This window comes from Schistocerca americana, chromosome 1 (assembly GCF_021461395.2).
Source record: "Schistocerca americana isolate TAMUIC-IGC-003095 chromosome 1, iqSchAmer2.1, whole genome shotgun sequence".
Classification (NCBI taxonomy): domain Eukaryota; kingdom Metazoa; phylum Arthropoda; class Insecta; order Orthoptera; family Acrididae; genus Schistocerca; species Schistocerca americana.
This window is the reverse complement of record NC_060119.1, coordinates 464,611,903-464,626,453: the sequence shown is the minus strand read 5'-3', so window position 1 is coordinate 464,626,453 and position 14,551 is coordinate 464,611,903. Positions and strand designations below refer to the sequence as shown.

Genomic DNA, 14,551 nt, shown 5'->3' with positions numbered 1-14,551 from the left:
TCAGCATTGTTCCAGTTCTTGTTCGTTAACGTTCTATTTGATGCACCTCACTTTCTGTTAATTTTTTCAATTTTCGTGCCCTCATCGCGTTCTTCAAAAGGTGAGGGCGCACAACCAAGGAAAGTAATTTGGCCGTCTTCATTGATGGATTTGTTATTAATAGCCAAATTTCAGTGACCTTGAAATGTACCACAAAATCGCGTGGATTCTGTTTTATGCTGCAAAACTTCAAAATTGCAATTCGGTAACATTGTTCAGTTCAAACAGAGCGCGCTTTTGTATGTCTTCAGAGTCTGAAACTGTTGTCTGATCCAACACAATTTTGCAATGTCTGTATTTTACAGTGTCTGTATAGTACTATGCAATGTCCTTGAGACATGCAGAGACGATTTACAGCAGTATGAAGTAGAAGAGATGTATTCGCAAACTGTCGCTGTACAATTTATTAGTCACACATGAAAATTTCTGCCAGATCGGGATTCGAACCCGGATTTTCCGGTTGGCGGGAACGGTCGCCTTAATAACTTCGGTTCTCAGTGCATGCTTCCTGGAATGTTCCAAATCTGCAAATGTTGCCGTGTCCACGTCCCTTAGTTCTCGCAAACTTTCTGTGATTCCCTCACAGGGAGAGACATTGTTATTATCGTCGTTTTGGCCTGTCTTGACAAGCAATCCAATTTTGCAATGCTTGTATTATGCAATGTCTTTCTGTCACGCATACAGGTTTGACGGAGCAGACACATCTGACGAACTATAGCCGAATGCAATAGAAGAAATGTTGAGTTTTGGAAACAAATGAAAATCGTGTACGGCCAAGTCGGAACTGTATGGAGGATGATCGATGACAGTGAACGCAAGGGGTCGGGTTTTTGCAGACGTCGCAGCGTTCAAACTGTATTACGCTGGAAAGTAATGTCTCCGAATTGTTTGTGTGCGAACTGTTCATCCTTTTTAAATAAAACAAACATTATTAGCATTCTACATATTTATTCTCCATGTCTACATATTTGCAGCCCTCTTCCGTTAGAGGACACCTAATTGTAGTGTGTAACATGTCGGTGTATGACGGAATTACGTCGGTGAGTGAGAAGCAGCCTGCTGTTTTCGAGTTTCGAATTCAGAGGAGCACTCTCTCCTTCAGCACGACACTGCCGCATCACGCACGAGCGCTGCCACATCTGCAACTTGCCAAGTGCAGGCTCACAGTAACACCCATGCCAATTCTACACTGACGTGACGAAAGTCATGGGATGGCTATATGCGCATATATAAATGGCGGTAGTATCGCATACACAAGGTAGAAAAGTGCAGAGCTGTGGCGGAGCTGTCATTTGTATTCACGTAATTTTTGTGAAAAAGTGTCCTACCTGATTATGGCCGCACGACGGGAATTAACAGACTATGAACGCGGAATGGTAGTTAGAACAAGAAGCATGGGACGTTCGGAAATCGTTAGGGAATTCAACTGTGTCAACAGTGTGCAAGAATACCAAATTTCAGAGATTATTTCTCACCACGGACAACGATCGAGAGCAGCGGCCTGTACGTAGAGTTGTCAGTCTAACAGACAAGCAACACTGCGTGAAATAACCGCCGAAATCGATTTGGGATGTACGGCGAACGTATCCCTAAGGATAGTGCTTCGATATCTGGCTTTAATGGGCTATGGCAGCAGGCGACCGACGCGAGCGCCTTTGCTAACAGCACAACATAATGTACAGCCCCTCTCCTGGGCTCGTGACCACATTGTTTGGAATGGAATGTCGTGGCCTGGTCAGGTGAGTATCGGTTTCAGTTGGTAAGAGCTGATGGTAGGGTTCGAATGTAGCGCAGACCCCACGAAACCATGGACATAAGTTGGCGATAAGGCACTGTGCAAGCTAGTGATGACTCTACAGTGGTGTTTACACGGAATGGACTGGGTTCACTGACCTGTTTATTGACGGGAAATGGTTGCGTTGCGCTACATGGGGACCATTTGTAGCCGTTCAACGATGAAATTTTTATGGATGACAATGCACCATGTCAGTGGCCCACAATTGTTCACGACTGGTTTGAAGAACATTCAGGACAGTTCGAGCGAATGATGTCGACACGCAGATTGCCCGACATGAATCCCATCGAACATTTATCGGACATACGAATAACTAAGAGCTCAGTTCGTGCGCAAAATCCTGCACCGGCGACACTTCCGGGGTTACGGTCGGCTATAGAGGCAGCACGGCTCAATATTTCTGCAGGGGGCCTCCAACGACTTGTTGAGTGCACGCCACGTCGCACGTCGACTTGCTACACTACACCGGTCGAAAGGAGGTCCACACGATATCTGGAGGTACCCCCCGACTTTTGTCACCTCATTGTATAATAAGGGGAAAATGTTGGTTACATTGGTGGAATGAACTTCTTTATTCATGTTCACGCTGACCTGAGTGGGTGGACCCAAATGACAGTGTGAAAAACACCTTGAAAATACAACAGAATCATCACGTTAAATGGTAGCAGCCAAACAGTTGGAGATTAAATATTTATTGAAATCCTTGACCACGGTTTCGGTATATCTGAATATTCCTTCATAAGAAGCAAAAATACACCTGAACAGGAAGACACCTTCATTAGCAAAAAACTTCGTAACGTGACTTAGATAGAGGAAAAAAACACTTATAGCTTTAAGTAACCATGAAAAATACCAAAGTATTACAAGCACAAATCATTTAGTCACTTACTAAAATCACATCCTGCAGTGAAGATGCATAAAACAATCGTGCCAAAGGCGTCATCAGTAGTTACAATTAAAATATCGCCATTACCTGTACAGCAGAATTATAAAGAGATGGTCGATGCGAACACGGCATACTATCAGTACTTTGCCTGTGAACTAGCGTGAAGCGTGTATAGGAGAACTAGGACAGACAATTTCACCGAAAGTAGGCACTTTTGGTCTGCGCGAGACACTCGCGCACATTAAAACACCGAGATACATACTCACGCGCATCAAAATTTTAAAGGTTGTGCTAATTCAAACACTCTGTCTTAGCAAATAAAACATATCACAACCATTTAAAATACGCGCATACAATAGAAAATCTGAACACCAATTTGCCTGTGTCCTAGTGTCAAGCAGATGAAGCTTACGCTAAGGAAAATACCCCACGAGAGAGGGCACTTGTGTTACGCGTGAGAATCTTGCGCAAATTAAAGGATAGGATACATGCTAGCGAAAACAACAAAATGTTGTATATCTAAACCGTCTGTCGTCATGAATAACAAACATAACAGAATCGTTTAAACCACACATACACATCAAAAACCCCGAACAACAATTATCAGAAATACGTAAAATCCCAACAAGACAGGAAAGGAGCATCTCACCAGCATCAACAAACAAGAAAACTAGCCTCTAGTCAGCCCAGACTATATTATGTTAGAGCAAGAAGCGGTTTGAAACTATCCAAGAAAAATTTGCACCTGTTCATTGAGGACGCTTGAAAATTTCTAATTCCTCCTACAGGTCCAGTTTGTAACCCTTACTCTCTTCGTGTAGCAATTCTGCGTCATCCAGTTTACGTGGCGTATGTTGTAAGAGCAATACATGTTCAGCAAACGTGGAATTGTACACGTTTTCCCCATTTTTACCTAGCATGTGTTCTTTATATCTTGGTTTAATGTGTATACCTGTCAGTCCAATAGTTGGGACAGTCGTTACAAGTAATTTTATAAACTCCAGATTTAATGCCAAGTTCTTCCCATGCCCCAATAGTATGAATCACTCTTTGTTTTAAGCTATTGTTTACGGTAAAGGCAACTCTGTAACCGTATTGCTTCTGCAGAGCTCTCCTATCTTGTATGATGCGTTCCCCAAAAATGGAATAGAAATAAAGTTATTACCCTCACTCTTTATCGCCCTGTTATCTCCTAATGTTGAACATTTTACAGATTTTTTTTCTAACAGTTTGGTCAATTAACATAGGGTCGTAACCATTGTTAATAGCTATGAATTTTACTAAAGAGATTTCTTTTTATAAACAATCCTGTTCTGAAGGTGTGTGGAAGAAGGCAATTTTGTGAGCTTGTGGATGACAAGAATCTGCTGGGATAATATTATTAGAAAAAGTAGTTTTAGGAAAAATGACGAAGATAATTGTGTTGTCGAGTAACTTAAGCTTCAAATAAAGAAAACTGAGTTCTCTCTCATCGTTTTATATCTCCGTTGTGAAATTTTTTCGTGAAAACTATTAAAAACATGAAACATTAGTTGCAAATCTTGGTCACTCCCTTGAAATACTATGAGTATGTCATCAACGTAACGAGCATAGAAAGAAATCATACTACCCAATACAGGATTATTTTTGAAAAAATTCCGTTCTAAAGCATTCACAAAGATGTCAGCCAAGATACCAGCTAACGGGAAATCCATGGCTAAGCCGAATGGTTGTTCATACATTTTGCCATTGGCTGGTATCATTTAACTTGAAGATTTTTAACAGCTGCTGCTTCAGCCATGGTTAAAATTTTGACAACAGAATCACCTGTTGCCAGAAATACGCCATTCACATGCAGCGGATTAAACGCCACGTTGGGCGTCGGTGAACTCTACGCCCTTGGCCTCGACTTGTCGAATCACTCCGCACTCCTGCAGTCAGCTAAAGTCCAGTTTCCGTGTTTCCTGGCCCATTGAAGACGTGTAGGTTTATGTGTCGCTGAGAGAAACGGGTTTTTGCGAGGTGTCCTACTGCATGCTACGCCTTTCGCTATGTTCGCTCGAAAACTGGTTGAGATGCTAATGCATTCACTGACAGCAGCAACTCCTGTCGAGTTGGTAACCGATTGTTACTGACAAGGTGTGACATTCGCTTTCGGTCCTTTTTATGACCTCTATTCTCGCTCTGTGTCACACAGCTGCGAGTGGGGCACCGTTAACGGTAGATACGTTGATCAGTCCACATTAACATCCATATTGATACACCAACAAATCTACCAACGTCATTCACGATGTGGTGACCGGCACGCCGAAACATGGTAGCTAATATTTTCTGCCACACACACACACACACACACACACACACACACGCACACACACACACACAGGCTCACAATACCATTTTACACCTCTACAGCTCTTCTATGCGATTACTGTGCCCTTAAGTGGTGAGGGGGAGGGTGTTGTTCAGTAAGCTTGTAATTATAAATCCAAAACATGAGGTCTGAAGCGTTTTTGTGTTTGCCTAGCTTTTACGATCCAGGGGTGGCCCTACAGAGCAGCTGTGGTGTTTTTGTGCGCAGGGAGACTACATCGAGGTGACGATGGGCACGATGATGGTGCTCTCGACGATGGCGGCGGCGGCGCTCGGCAACACCATCTCCGACATCCTGGGCATCGGCTCCGCGTGGTACGTGGAGCGGGTCGCCGCCAGGGTGGGCGTGCGCGCGCCCAAACTCACCCCCGTTCAGCTGGACATGTCCTCCTCGCGGTGGGCAGCCAATATTGTGAGTACCACCCCTTCCTACGGCACCGCGCCCGGTGCCTTCATGTTTGCTACACTCAATTGTAAGCTTAAAACCCCTATTCTAGACTATACTCCACGGTCGTCATCTGCCGCAAATTAACGGTAATCAGTGTTTAGCTGAGAGGTAAACCAAGCAAGGTTACGAACTGTGACCATCAGCCCAGTTACCATCCTATATCTCTGTTTCGATTTAAATACACAGACTGTTCCAATACGGTTCATCCAGTTTAAAAGCTTCTTTAAAAAATTGCTAGTTTTACTGATAGTTTCTATTGATTGATTTTACATTGGCAACTGCTTTTCTTGGAGCGATGAAATATTTTTTTTTTGTGAAGTTGCCTCTATTCCAAACGATAAATCGAAATAGAAATTAATCTGACCGCATGATTTCCAAGTAAGTGTACTGGGTCGCTGATAAAGAAAAGCAGATTCTACATAAGTTTGCTTGACAAATCGTAACATTCTGATTTAGTCACGGAGAAGTTTTGTGTTAATTTTTGTAGACAACATTTTCTTTCCTGTGTAGTTTCTGGTTCTCTGTTTTCTCGCACTGTTATGCGTAATTTGTCCATATATTGTACATTTTCTATTCTTAAGATTGTGTTTGCTTTATTGTGAATAACTTTCCACGCATTGTAATACTATTTGAAGCCTGCTTTCAATAATTTTAGATTTGACGTTTGGACACCAGCACGGTGACATAGCTATGAGGCACACTGTAATCAAGTAGCACACTTTTATCAAAGAAACTGTAATGTTTGTAGCAATATACTAAGACAATTTTTCTAGTCCTGTCTTCCTCAGTTGTTTAATATTATGGTATATTGACAATTTTTTACTTTTTGTAACGTCTGACTTCCACTGAATGAAACACACTTTTAGTGCCATACGCGTTTTGCTTTTATTCTCTGCAAGGCATCTTCAGCGGCCTGGAATATGTACATATTTTTACTACTTAGTTTACATTTTGGGCACTGTACCTATAGGTTATAAACATTTCTAGTCGTTGGTTTTTGCTATTATGTAATAATATTTTGATGTGTACTTACAGGTTGCGTGGGTGATTTTCTACATATTAATCTTCTGTTCCATTTTTGGTGCCGTTCCTCTTCTTATAAATGCTACTTGCGGTTTTTTCCCCCACATTTCACAGCACTAGGAACTGAACAGTGATTATGCAGTGCCAAGCTCTCGAATCGATGGTGCCGTTTACCATTACGAATCATTTAATAATAAATGGGACTATGCATGTTAATGATAGGAGAGCAGCTGATAATGACCTCAAAGTTGTAGTGGAAATTGAAAATGTAGAGGGAAGTAGGAAGATGGGGTCGTTCAAATAGTGGGGGAAGCTGAGCAGCAAACTGATATACACGGTGATTATAATTAAAGTTAAACTTTCAAACCGCTGTAAAAATAACATCATGGTCAGGATGAAGTCAAATTGCAACGGAATGTTATCGGAGAAGGGGGAAAACGTAAGGCAGAAGAAAAATAAATAGCTTCAAAATGTAGCAATAGATGGCGCTGTAAGCATCATAATTTACACTACTGGCCATTAAAATTGCTACACCAAGAAGAAATGCAGATGATAAACGGGTATTCATTGGACAAATATATTATACTAGAACTGACATGTGATTACAATTTCACGCAATTTGGGTGCATAAATCCTGAGAAATCAGTACCCAGAACAACCACCTCTTACCGCAATAACGGCCTTGATACGCCTGGGCATTGGGTCAAACAGAGCTTGGATGGCGTGTACAGGTACAGCAGCCCATGCAGCTTCAACACTGACAACAGTTCATCAATAGTAGTGACTGGCGTATTGTGACGAGCCAGTTGCTCAGTCACCATTGACCAGACGTTTTCAATTGGTGAGACATCTGGAGAATGTGCTGGACAGGGCAACAGTCGAACATTTTCTGTATCCAGAAGGCCCGTACAGGACCTGCAACATGCAGTCATGCATTATCCTGCTGAAATGTAGGGTTTCGCAGGGATCGAATGAAAGGTAGAGCCACGGGTTGTAACACATCTGAAATGTAACGTCCACTGTGCAAAGTGCCGTCAATGCGAACAAGAGGTGACCGAGACGTGTAACCAATGGCACCTTATACCATCACGCCGGGTAATACACCAATATGGCGATGACGAATACACGCTTCCAATGTGCGTTCACCGCGGTGTCGCCAAACACGGATGCGACCATCATGATGGTGTAAACAGAACCTGGATTCATTCGAAAAAATGACGTTTTGCCATTCGTGCATCCAGGTTCGTCGTTGAGTACACCATCGCAGGCGCTCCTGTCTGTGACGCAGCGTCAAGTGTAACCGCAGCCATGGTCTCCGAGCTGATAGTTCATGCTGCTGCAAACGTCGTCGAACTGTTCGTGCAGATGGTTGTTGTCTTGTAAAAGTTCCCACCTGTTGACTCAGGGATCGAGACGTGGCTGCACGATCCGTTACAGCCATGCGGATAAGATGTCTGTTATCTTGACTGCTAGTGATACGAGGCCTTTGGGATCCAGCACGGCGTTCCGTATTACCCTCCTGACGACCAAGGCGAACAGCAATGTCGCGACATGATAAACCGCAATCGCGATAGGCTACAATCCGACCTTTATCAAAGTCGGAAACGTGATGGTACGCATTTCTCCTCCTTACACGAGGCATCACAACAACGTTTCATCAGGCAACGCCGGCCAACTGCTGTTTGTGTATGCGAAATCGGTTGGAAACTTTCCTCGTGTCAGCACGTTGCAGGTGTCGCCACCGGCGTCAGTCTTGTGTGAATGCTCTGAAAAGCTAATCATTTGCACATCGCAGCATCTTCTTCCTGTCGGTTAAATTTCGCGTCTGTAGCACGTCATCTTCGTGATGTAGCTATTTTAATGGCCAGTAGTGTAATAGTGGCCGACTACAAATGACAAATGACTGAAGTAGACTGAAGATCCCCAATTTTTTAATCATGAACATTCAGGAACTGACTTTCGACTGGAGTTACGCGGCCTCTGTGTGGTAGGTATTAGGTGGTGGTTTCATCGACGCTGCTTTACACTGCCTAGCACGTATCTGCTACCACAGAGTGAACGGATATCGGCAGGAATCCTATCGAGGTAGGCAACTATACGATATGGTAAAAAAAAAGAAAAGAAAAGAAAACCGCAGATGATCAACCCGCCCCGCCGCAGCCAAGGTCATATCACATCGCTGAGGCCAAAACCCGGATAAAAAGCATCAATCAGAATCAAATGGGATTATTTATTTCCTTGTGATTCGCGTAAAACATGTTCAATATGCTGTCCACCGTTTTCTGCAAAACGTTGAAGTCAAGAAACAGAATGTTCCACAACTGATCGAAGTGTTTGCGGGGTGATTTTCAGAATGCGTTGCGCAATGCGTGCCTTCAATGCAGCTAAATTTTCAGTCGGAACACTGAACGCAACATATTTTTGAAAAATGGCTCTAAGCGGTATGGGACTTAATATCTGAGGTCATTAGTCCCCTAGACTTAGAACTACTTAAACCAAACTAACCTAAGAACGTGACACACAACCATGCCCGAGGCAGGATTCGAACCTGCGACCGTAGCAGCAGCGCGGTTTAAGACTGAAGCGCCTAGAACCGCTCGGCCACAGTGGCTTGCCAACATCTTTCAGGTAGTCCAACAGCCCCAAGTCACACGGATTCAGATCAGGTGATCGGGACCGGCAGGCTGTTGGGAAATGGGCGCTGATAATTCTAGGATTTCCGAAATGACGCTCAAGCAGCTGCTTAACTACATTTGCAATGTGCGGAGGTACGTCATCTTGCATAAAAATGATCCCATCCACACATCAACGCTGTTGGAGAGCTGGAACGACGTGGTTGCGCAAAAGACACTCATAGCGCTTACCAGTGACGGTATAGGTAACAGGACCAGAAGCACCTGTCTCTTCGAAAAAATATGGCCCTACAATAAATGATGCCATAAACCCGTACCTCACAGTGACCTTTTCAGAATGAAGTGATACTGGTTGATTTGTGTGTGGATTCCCGTGGCCCATATTCGACAATTGTGTGTACTGACACATCTTGTCAGATGGAAGTGGAATTCGTCTGTCCACAAAATCTTCCATGGCCAATCATTTTCCACTTCCATGCGAGCAAGGTTTCTTTTGCTGGCAGGTCAACAGAAAGAAACTCGTGCATATGGATAATTTTGAATGGATAGCAAAGAAGAATGTTCCGTAAGATTTTATGCACCATGCTAACGGGTATGTCCAGTGTTCGGGCAGTTATCCGTGCACTCGAAGTTTGCACGCCACCTCTCGCCTCCCCCTGCGTTGCTGTGCCCACTGTTCCCATTTACTTCGAATCAATTCGTTTCCTCCCTCTACCAGATTGCACACCAAAAGAACCCGTCCTTTCGAATTTCCGAATAATTTTCTTCAGACCCACGGCAGTCATCGGACCAACGCACTTTTTCAAGCCATTCAGTGTCCGGAACTTCTGCAGAGTGACATGTGAACAGTCATCATTCTTGTAATAAAGCTTTAGCAGAGAGCGATCCTGGATTGAGACAGTCATGGCGAACGTCGCAGACGCGAAAGAAGGTAAAACTGTGTACCAGATGTGTTTATACCAACTTCAATGGGTCGTGCGCATGACAGTTGTTTTCATTTACGTATTCTGACACATACAGGGCCATTTACTAATTAATTTTCACACTAGTTTTTTTCTTCTGCCATACGTTTTTCCCCTTCTCCGATAATATTCCGTTGCAATTTGACGTCATTCTGACCAGTTGTGTTGTTTCTACAGCGTTTTGAAAGTTTGTAAATAATCACCTTTTATACATCGATCGGCAGTTGACAGGTAAGTACGACAGGTTGTGTCTGAGCATTCCAAACTTGGACAACAGCAGTATTAGTGCATCAAAACTCATTGTGCTTGTTGTCGCTACGTTAAAATTAATAGCTGCGGAGTCCTCACACGACCTATTTCTAAAGGAACAAAGTGTCATGAATACAGTTGGTCTGCAGGAAGTGATACGTGCCGCAGTATGGTGGTGTTTTGCTTAGGATAGTGGGTGCATTGAGATGGTGATGTGCTGTTCATGATTTTGGTCACTCAATCATTCTAAGATCAACAAAGTTTGTTGCAAGATGGTATACCTACTCCAACAAGTTGTGCATGCAATAAATGCTGAATGCAAATCACACAAAAAAAACGATTATTTGGAGAATAATGTCACATAGTTTCCAAAAATCAGTCAGTACTATTTACGGACTATGAAGGTGTGTGTGGTACTCCCTCCCACCATTAACAAATGTTCCATTAAAATTAGAGTCTTCCATGTCATATACTGCATGAAAACTCCTTTAAGAAGAAGAAAAAAAAGTACCCAATAATCCAGTGAAGCAATGGAATTAAGTGAATATAACTTAATCTCCAAACGTCTGTCAGGACTACTTAAGTTCAGTGCTGCACTGTTCTTCATGCTTTTTGGCTGTTTTTATCTAGTATTCCTACAGCCATCACATTGTTATCCCTATGTAGGAGACATGGTTTCTCAGCCCTGACAGAGATGGAAATTTTCCTTGTAGATATCTACTAAAACCACCACACATATTTGAAAGTATTTGTCAGTTGGACTTCTCCTTCTACGAAGATGCTGAAGGCTGCTAGGCACTTTAGAGCAGAACAAGCAGACATGATGAATTACCGAGATGTATATATACTGAACAAGTGAACCACACACTCACACACACAAACACACACACACACACACACACACACACACACACACACACACACATGTCTATATCAGGGAGGGACTGCCCTTCATGATACTCACCCTTTCGGTACAGATGGTACAGCGCATGAAATGGACAGTAGACCTAGCGCTGTATCTGAACATGGTTTCGCACAGTGTGGTGCAGCACACTAGCAAGCCGGTAAACTGTAGTGTTGCACCTTAGCATGGTTTTTCATGGGATGGTAGAGCGTACTAGCCAGTCAGTCACATCCTCAATTACGACATTTGCTGCATGTATTCCAATCTCCGTCTCCCTCTAGTACCATGGAAATTTTTCTCTGATGTCTTAACAGGTGTCCTATCGTTCTGTCCCTTCTTGTTGTCAGTGTTTTCCACAAATTCCTTTTCTCTCCGATTCTACGCAGAACTTCCTCATTCCTTACCTTATCAGTCTACCTAATTTTAAACATTCGTCTGTAGCACCACACCTCAAATGCTTCGATTCACTTCTTTTCCGGTTTTCCCACAGTCCATGTTTCACTGTCGTACAATGCTGTGCCCCAAACGTACTTTCTCAGAAATATCTTTCTCAAATTAAGGTCAATGCTTGATTCTAGTAGACTTCTCTTGGCCAAAAATGCCATTTTTCTTAATGCTAGTCTTCTTTTGATGTCCTTCTCGCTCCGTCCATCATTGGTTGTTTTGCTGCCTAGGTAGTAGAATTTCTTAACTTCACCTACTTCGTGACCATCGATCCTGATGTAAGTTTCTCGCTGTTTTCATTTCTGCTACTTCTCATTACTTCTGTCTTTCTTCGATTTACTCTCTGTCCATATTTTCTACTCATTAGACTGTTCTTTCCATTCAGCTGAAAGATCTTCAGCAGAAAGATCATGTATCCCTTTTTCACTTTTCCTGAGGATACCAATGTCATCAGCGAATCTTGTCACTGACATCCTTTTATCTTCAATTTTAATTCCATTCCTGAACCTTCCTTTTGTTTCCATCATTGCTTTCCAATGTATAAATTGAACAGCAAGGGCGAAAGACTACATCCTTGTCTTACACCCTTTTTAATCCGAGCACTTCATACTTGGTCTTCCACTCTTATTATTCCCTCTTGGTTCGGAACATATTGTATATTACCCGCGTTTGCCTGTAGCTTACCCCTACTTTTCTCAGAATTTTGAACATTTTGCACCATTTTCCAGGTCGACAAATCCTATGAACGTGTCTTGGTTTTTCTTTAGTATTGCTTCCATTATCAACCACAATGTCAGAATTGCCTTTCTGGTGTCTTTACCTTTTCTAAAGCCAAAGAGATCGTCATCTAACACATACTCAATTCTCTTTCCCATTCTTATGTTGACTGTTCTTGTCAGTAACTTGGATGCATGAGTTGTTAAGCTCACTGTGCGATAATTCTCGCACTTGTCGGGTCTTGCAATTTTCGGAACTGTGTGGATGATATTTTTCCGAAAGTCAGAGGGTATATCGCCAGACCCACACATTTACACATCAACGAGAATAGTCATTTTGTTGTTAGTTCATCGATCAACTGAAGTACTCCTAGTGTAACCCGTGATTTCTTCGCAGTTACCTTCTTTGTACCGACAGTGTTCTTTCCAACATCTGAGACTGCACTTTTTAGAGATGCCCACTCTCTTCAACCAAACTGCCTATCGACCTGTTCCTCATCGCAGTATCGCTAGCTTCGGAGAACTTCACGCGTACCTCTTCATTCGTTAGTACTTCCGTGTCGCACTTCTCCGCGCATTGATTCTTTCAGAATAGTCTCTTATACTTCAGCCTTGTCTTCATCATTAGGAAATCGTGATCTAAGTCTTTATCTGCCCCTGGATGCGTCGTACAATTCAGGATATGATTTCAGAATCTCTGCTGCTCATGATGTTATCTAAGTGAAATCTTTCCGTATCTCTCGGAATTTTCCATGAATACCTCCTCCTCTTGTGATCCTTGAACACAGTTTTCGCTAGTACTAGCTGAAATTTATTGCAGAACTCAATTAGTCTTTATTTTGTCTCATTACTATTATCAAGCCCATGAGCTCCCCTAAACCTTTCTTCTACTCCTTCCCCACAACTGCATTCCAGTCTCCCACGACTATTAGATTTTCATCTCCCTTTGCGTTTTGCATTACCTGTTCAGTCTCCTCATATACTTCTAATCTTTGGCTTGCGACGTCGGCATATACACCTGGATTATCTTTGTCGATGTTGGTTTGTTGTCGTTTCACATGAGAACAACCCTGTCACTGAACTGTTCACAGTAACACAGTCTCTGCGCCAGCCGCGGTGGCCGAGCGGTTCTAGGCGCTTCAGTCCGGAACCGCGCGACTACTACGGTCGCAGGTTCGAATCTTGCCTCGGGCATGAATGTGTGTGATGTCCTTAGGTTAGTTAGGTTTAAGTCGTCTAAGTTCTATGGGACTGATGACCTCAGATGTTAAGTTCCACAGTGCTCAGAGCCATTTTTGAGCACTCTCTACCCCTACCTTCTTACTCATTACGAATACTACTCCCGTTGTACAGTTTCCTGCTGCGGTCGATGTTACCCTGTACTCATATGACCAGAAAATCTTGTCTTCTTTCCATCTCACTTCACAGACCCCCCACTACATCTAGACTGAGTCTCAACATTTCCATTTTCAGATTTTCTAGCTTCTTATCAAGTTCCAACTTCTGAAATTCTACGACCTGACGCGGAGAACGTTATCCTTTCGTTGATAAGTCAATCTTTTTCTCATAGTCATCTCCCCTGTGGCAGTCGCCTCCCGCATATCCCAATGGGGGCCTTTCCGGAATCTTTTGCCAATGGAGAGATCATCACGACACTTTTACAGGCCACATGTCCTGTGGATACACATTATGCCTCTGTAATGCAGTGGTTTCCATTTTCATCTGAATCCTTATGCCGTTGATCTGTGCTGATTCTTCCGCTTTTAGAGGCCGTTTGCCATCCCGAGGGCAACAGAGTGCCGTGAAGCTCTGTCCGCTCCTTCGCCCCCTTTGACAAGGCAGTTAGTAGAATGAGGGTGACCTCTTAGGCTGGTAGTCTTTCGGCCGCCAGTGCTGATTATTAATCAAAATTTAAGCAGGGCGGGTTTCGAACCCCAGACCGAGGACATCTTGATTATTAATCTAAGATGCTGTCTTTAGACGGTGGGCGATGAAATATTTTATATTCCTGTTATTGATTCTTATCGTTCACGCACAATTCTTAACTTTGACTTCGTGAGATACTCTTACCCAATATACCGCTTATTTATTCAACACACT

At 43.0% G+C, this 14,551-nt stretch overlaps 1 protein-coding gene across 2 annotated transcripts in view; it reads left to right on the top strand.

The window, feature by feature from the left end:
- The window catches only part of LOC124603448 (transmembrane protein 65), a 524,529-nt gene that overhangs the window by 493,169 nt on the left and 16,809 nt on the right, over positions 1-14,551 (top strand). For both annotated transcript variants that reach the window (XM_047136397.1, XM_047136396.1), the window contains one exon: positions 5,281-5,484. In XM_047136397.1, coding sequence (XP_046992353.1) covers positions 5,281-5,484 — 204 coding nt within the window. The remainder of the gene's footprint in view (positions 1-5,280; positions 5,485-14,551) is intronic.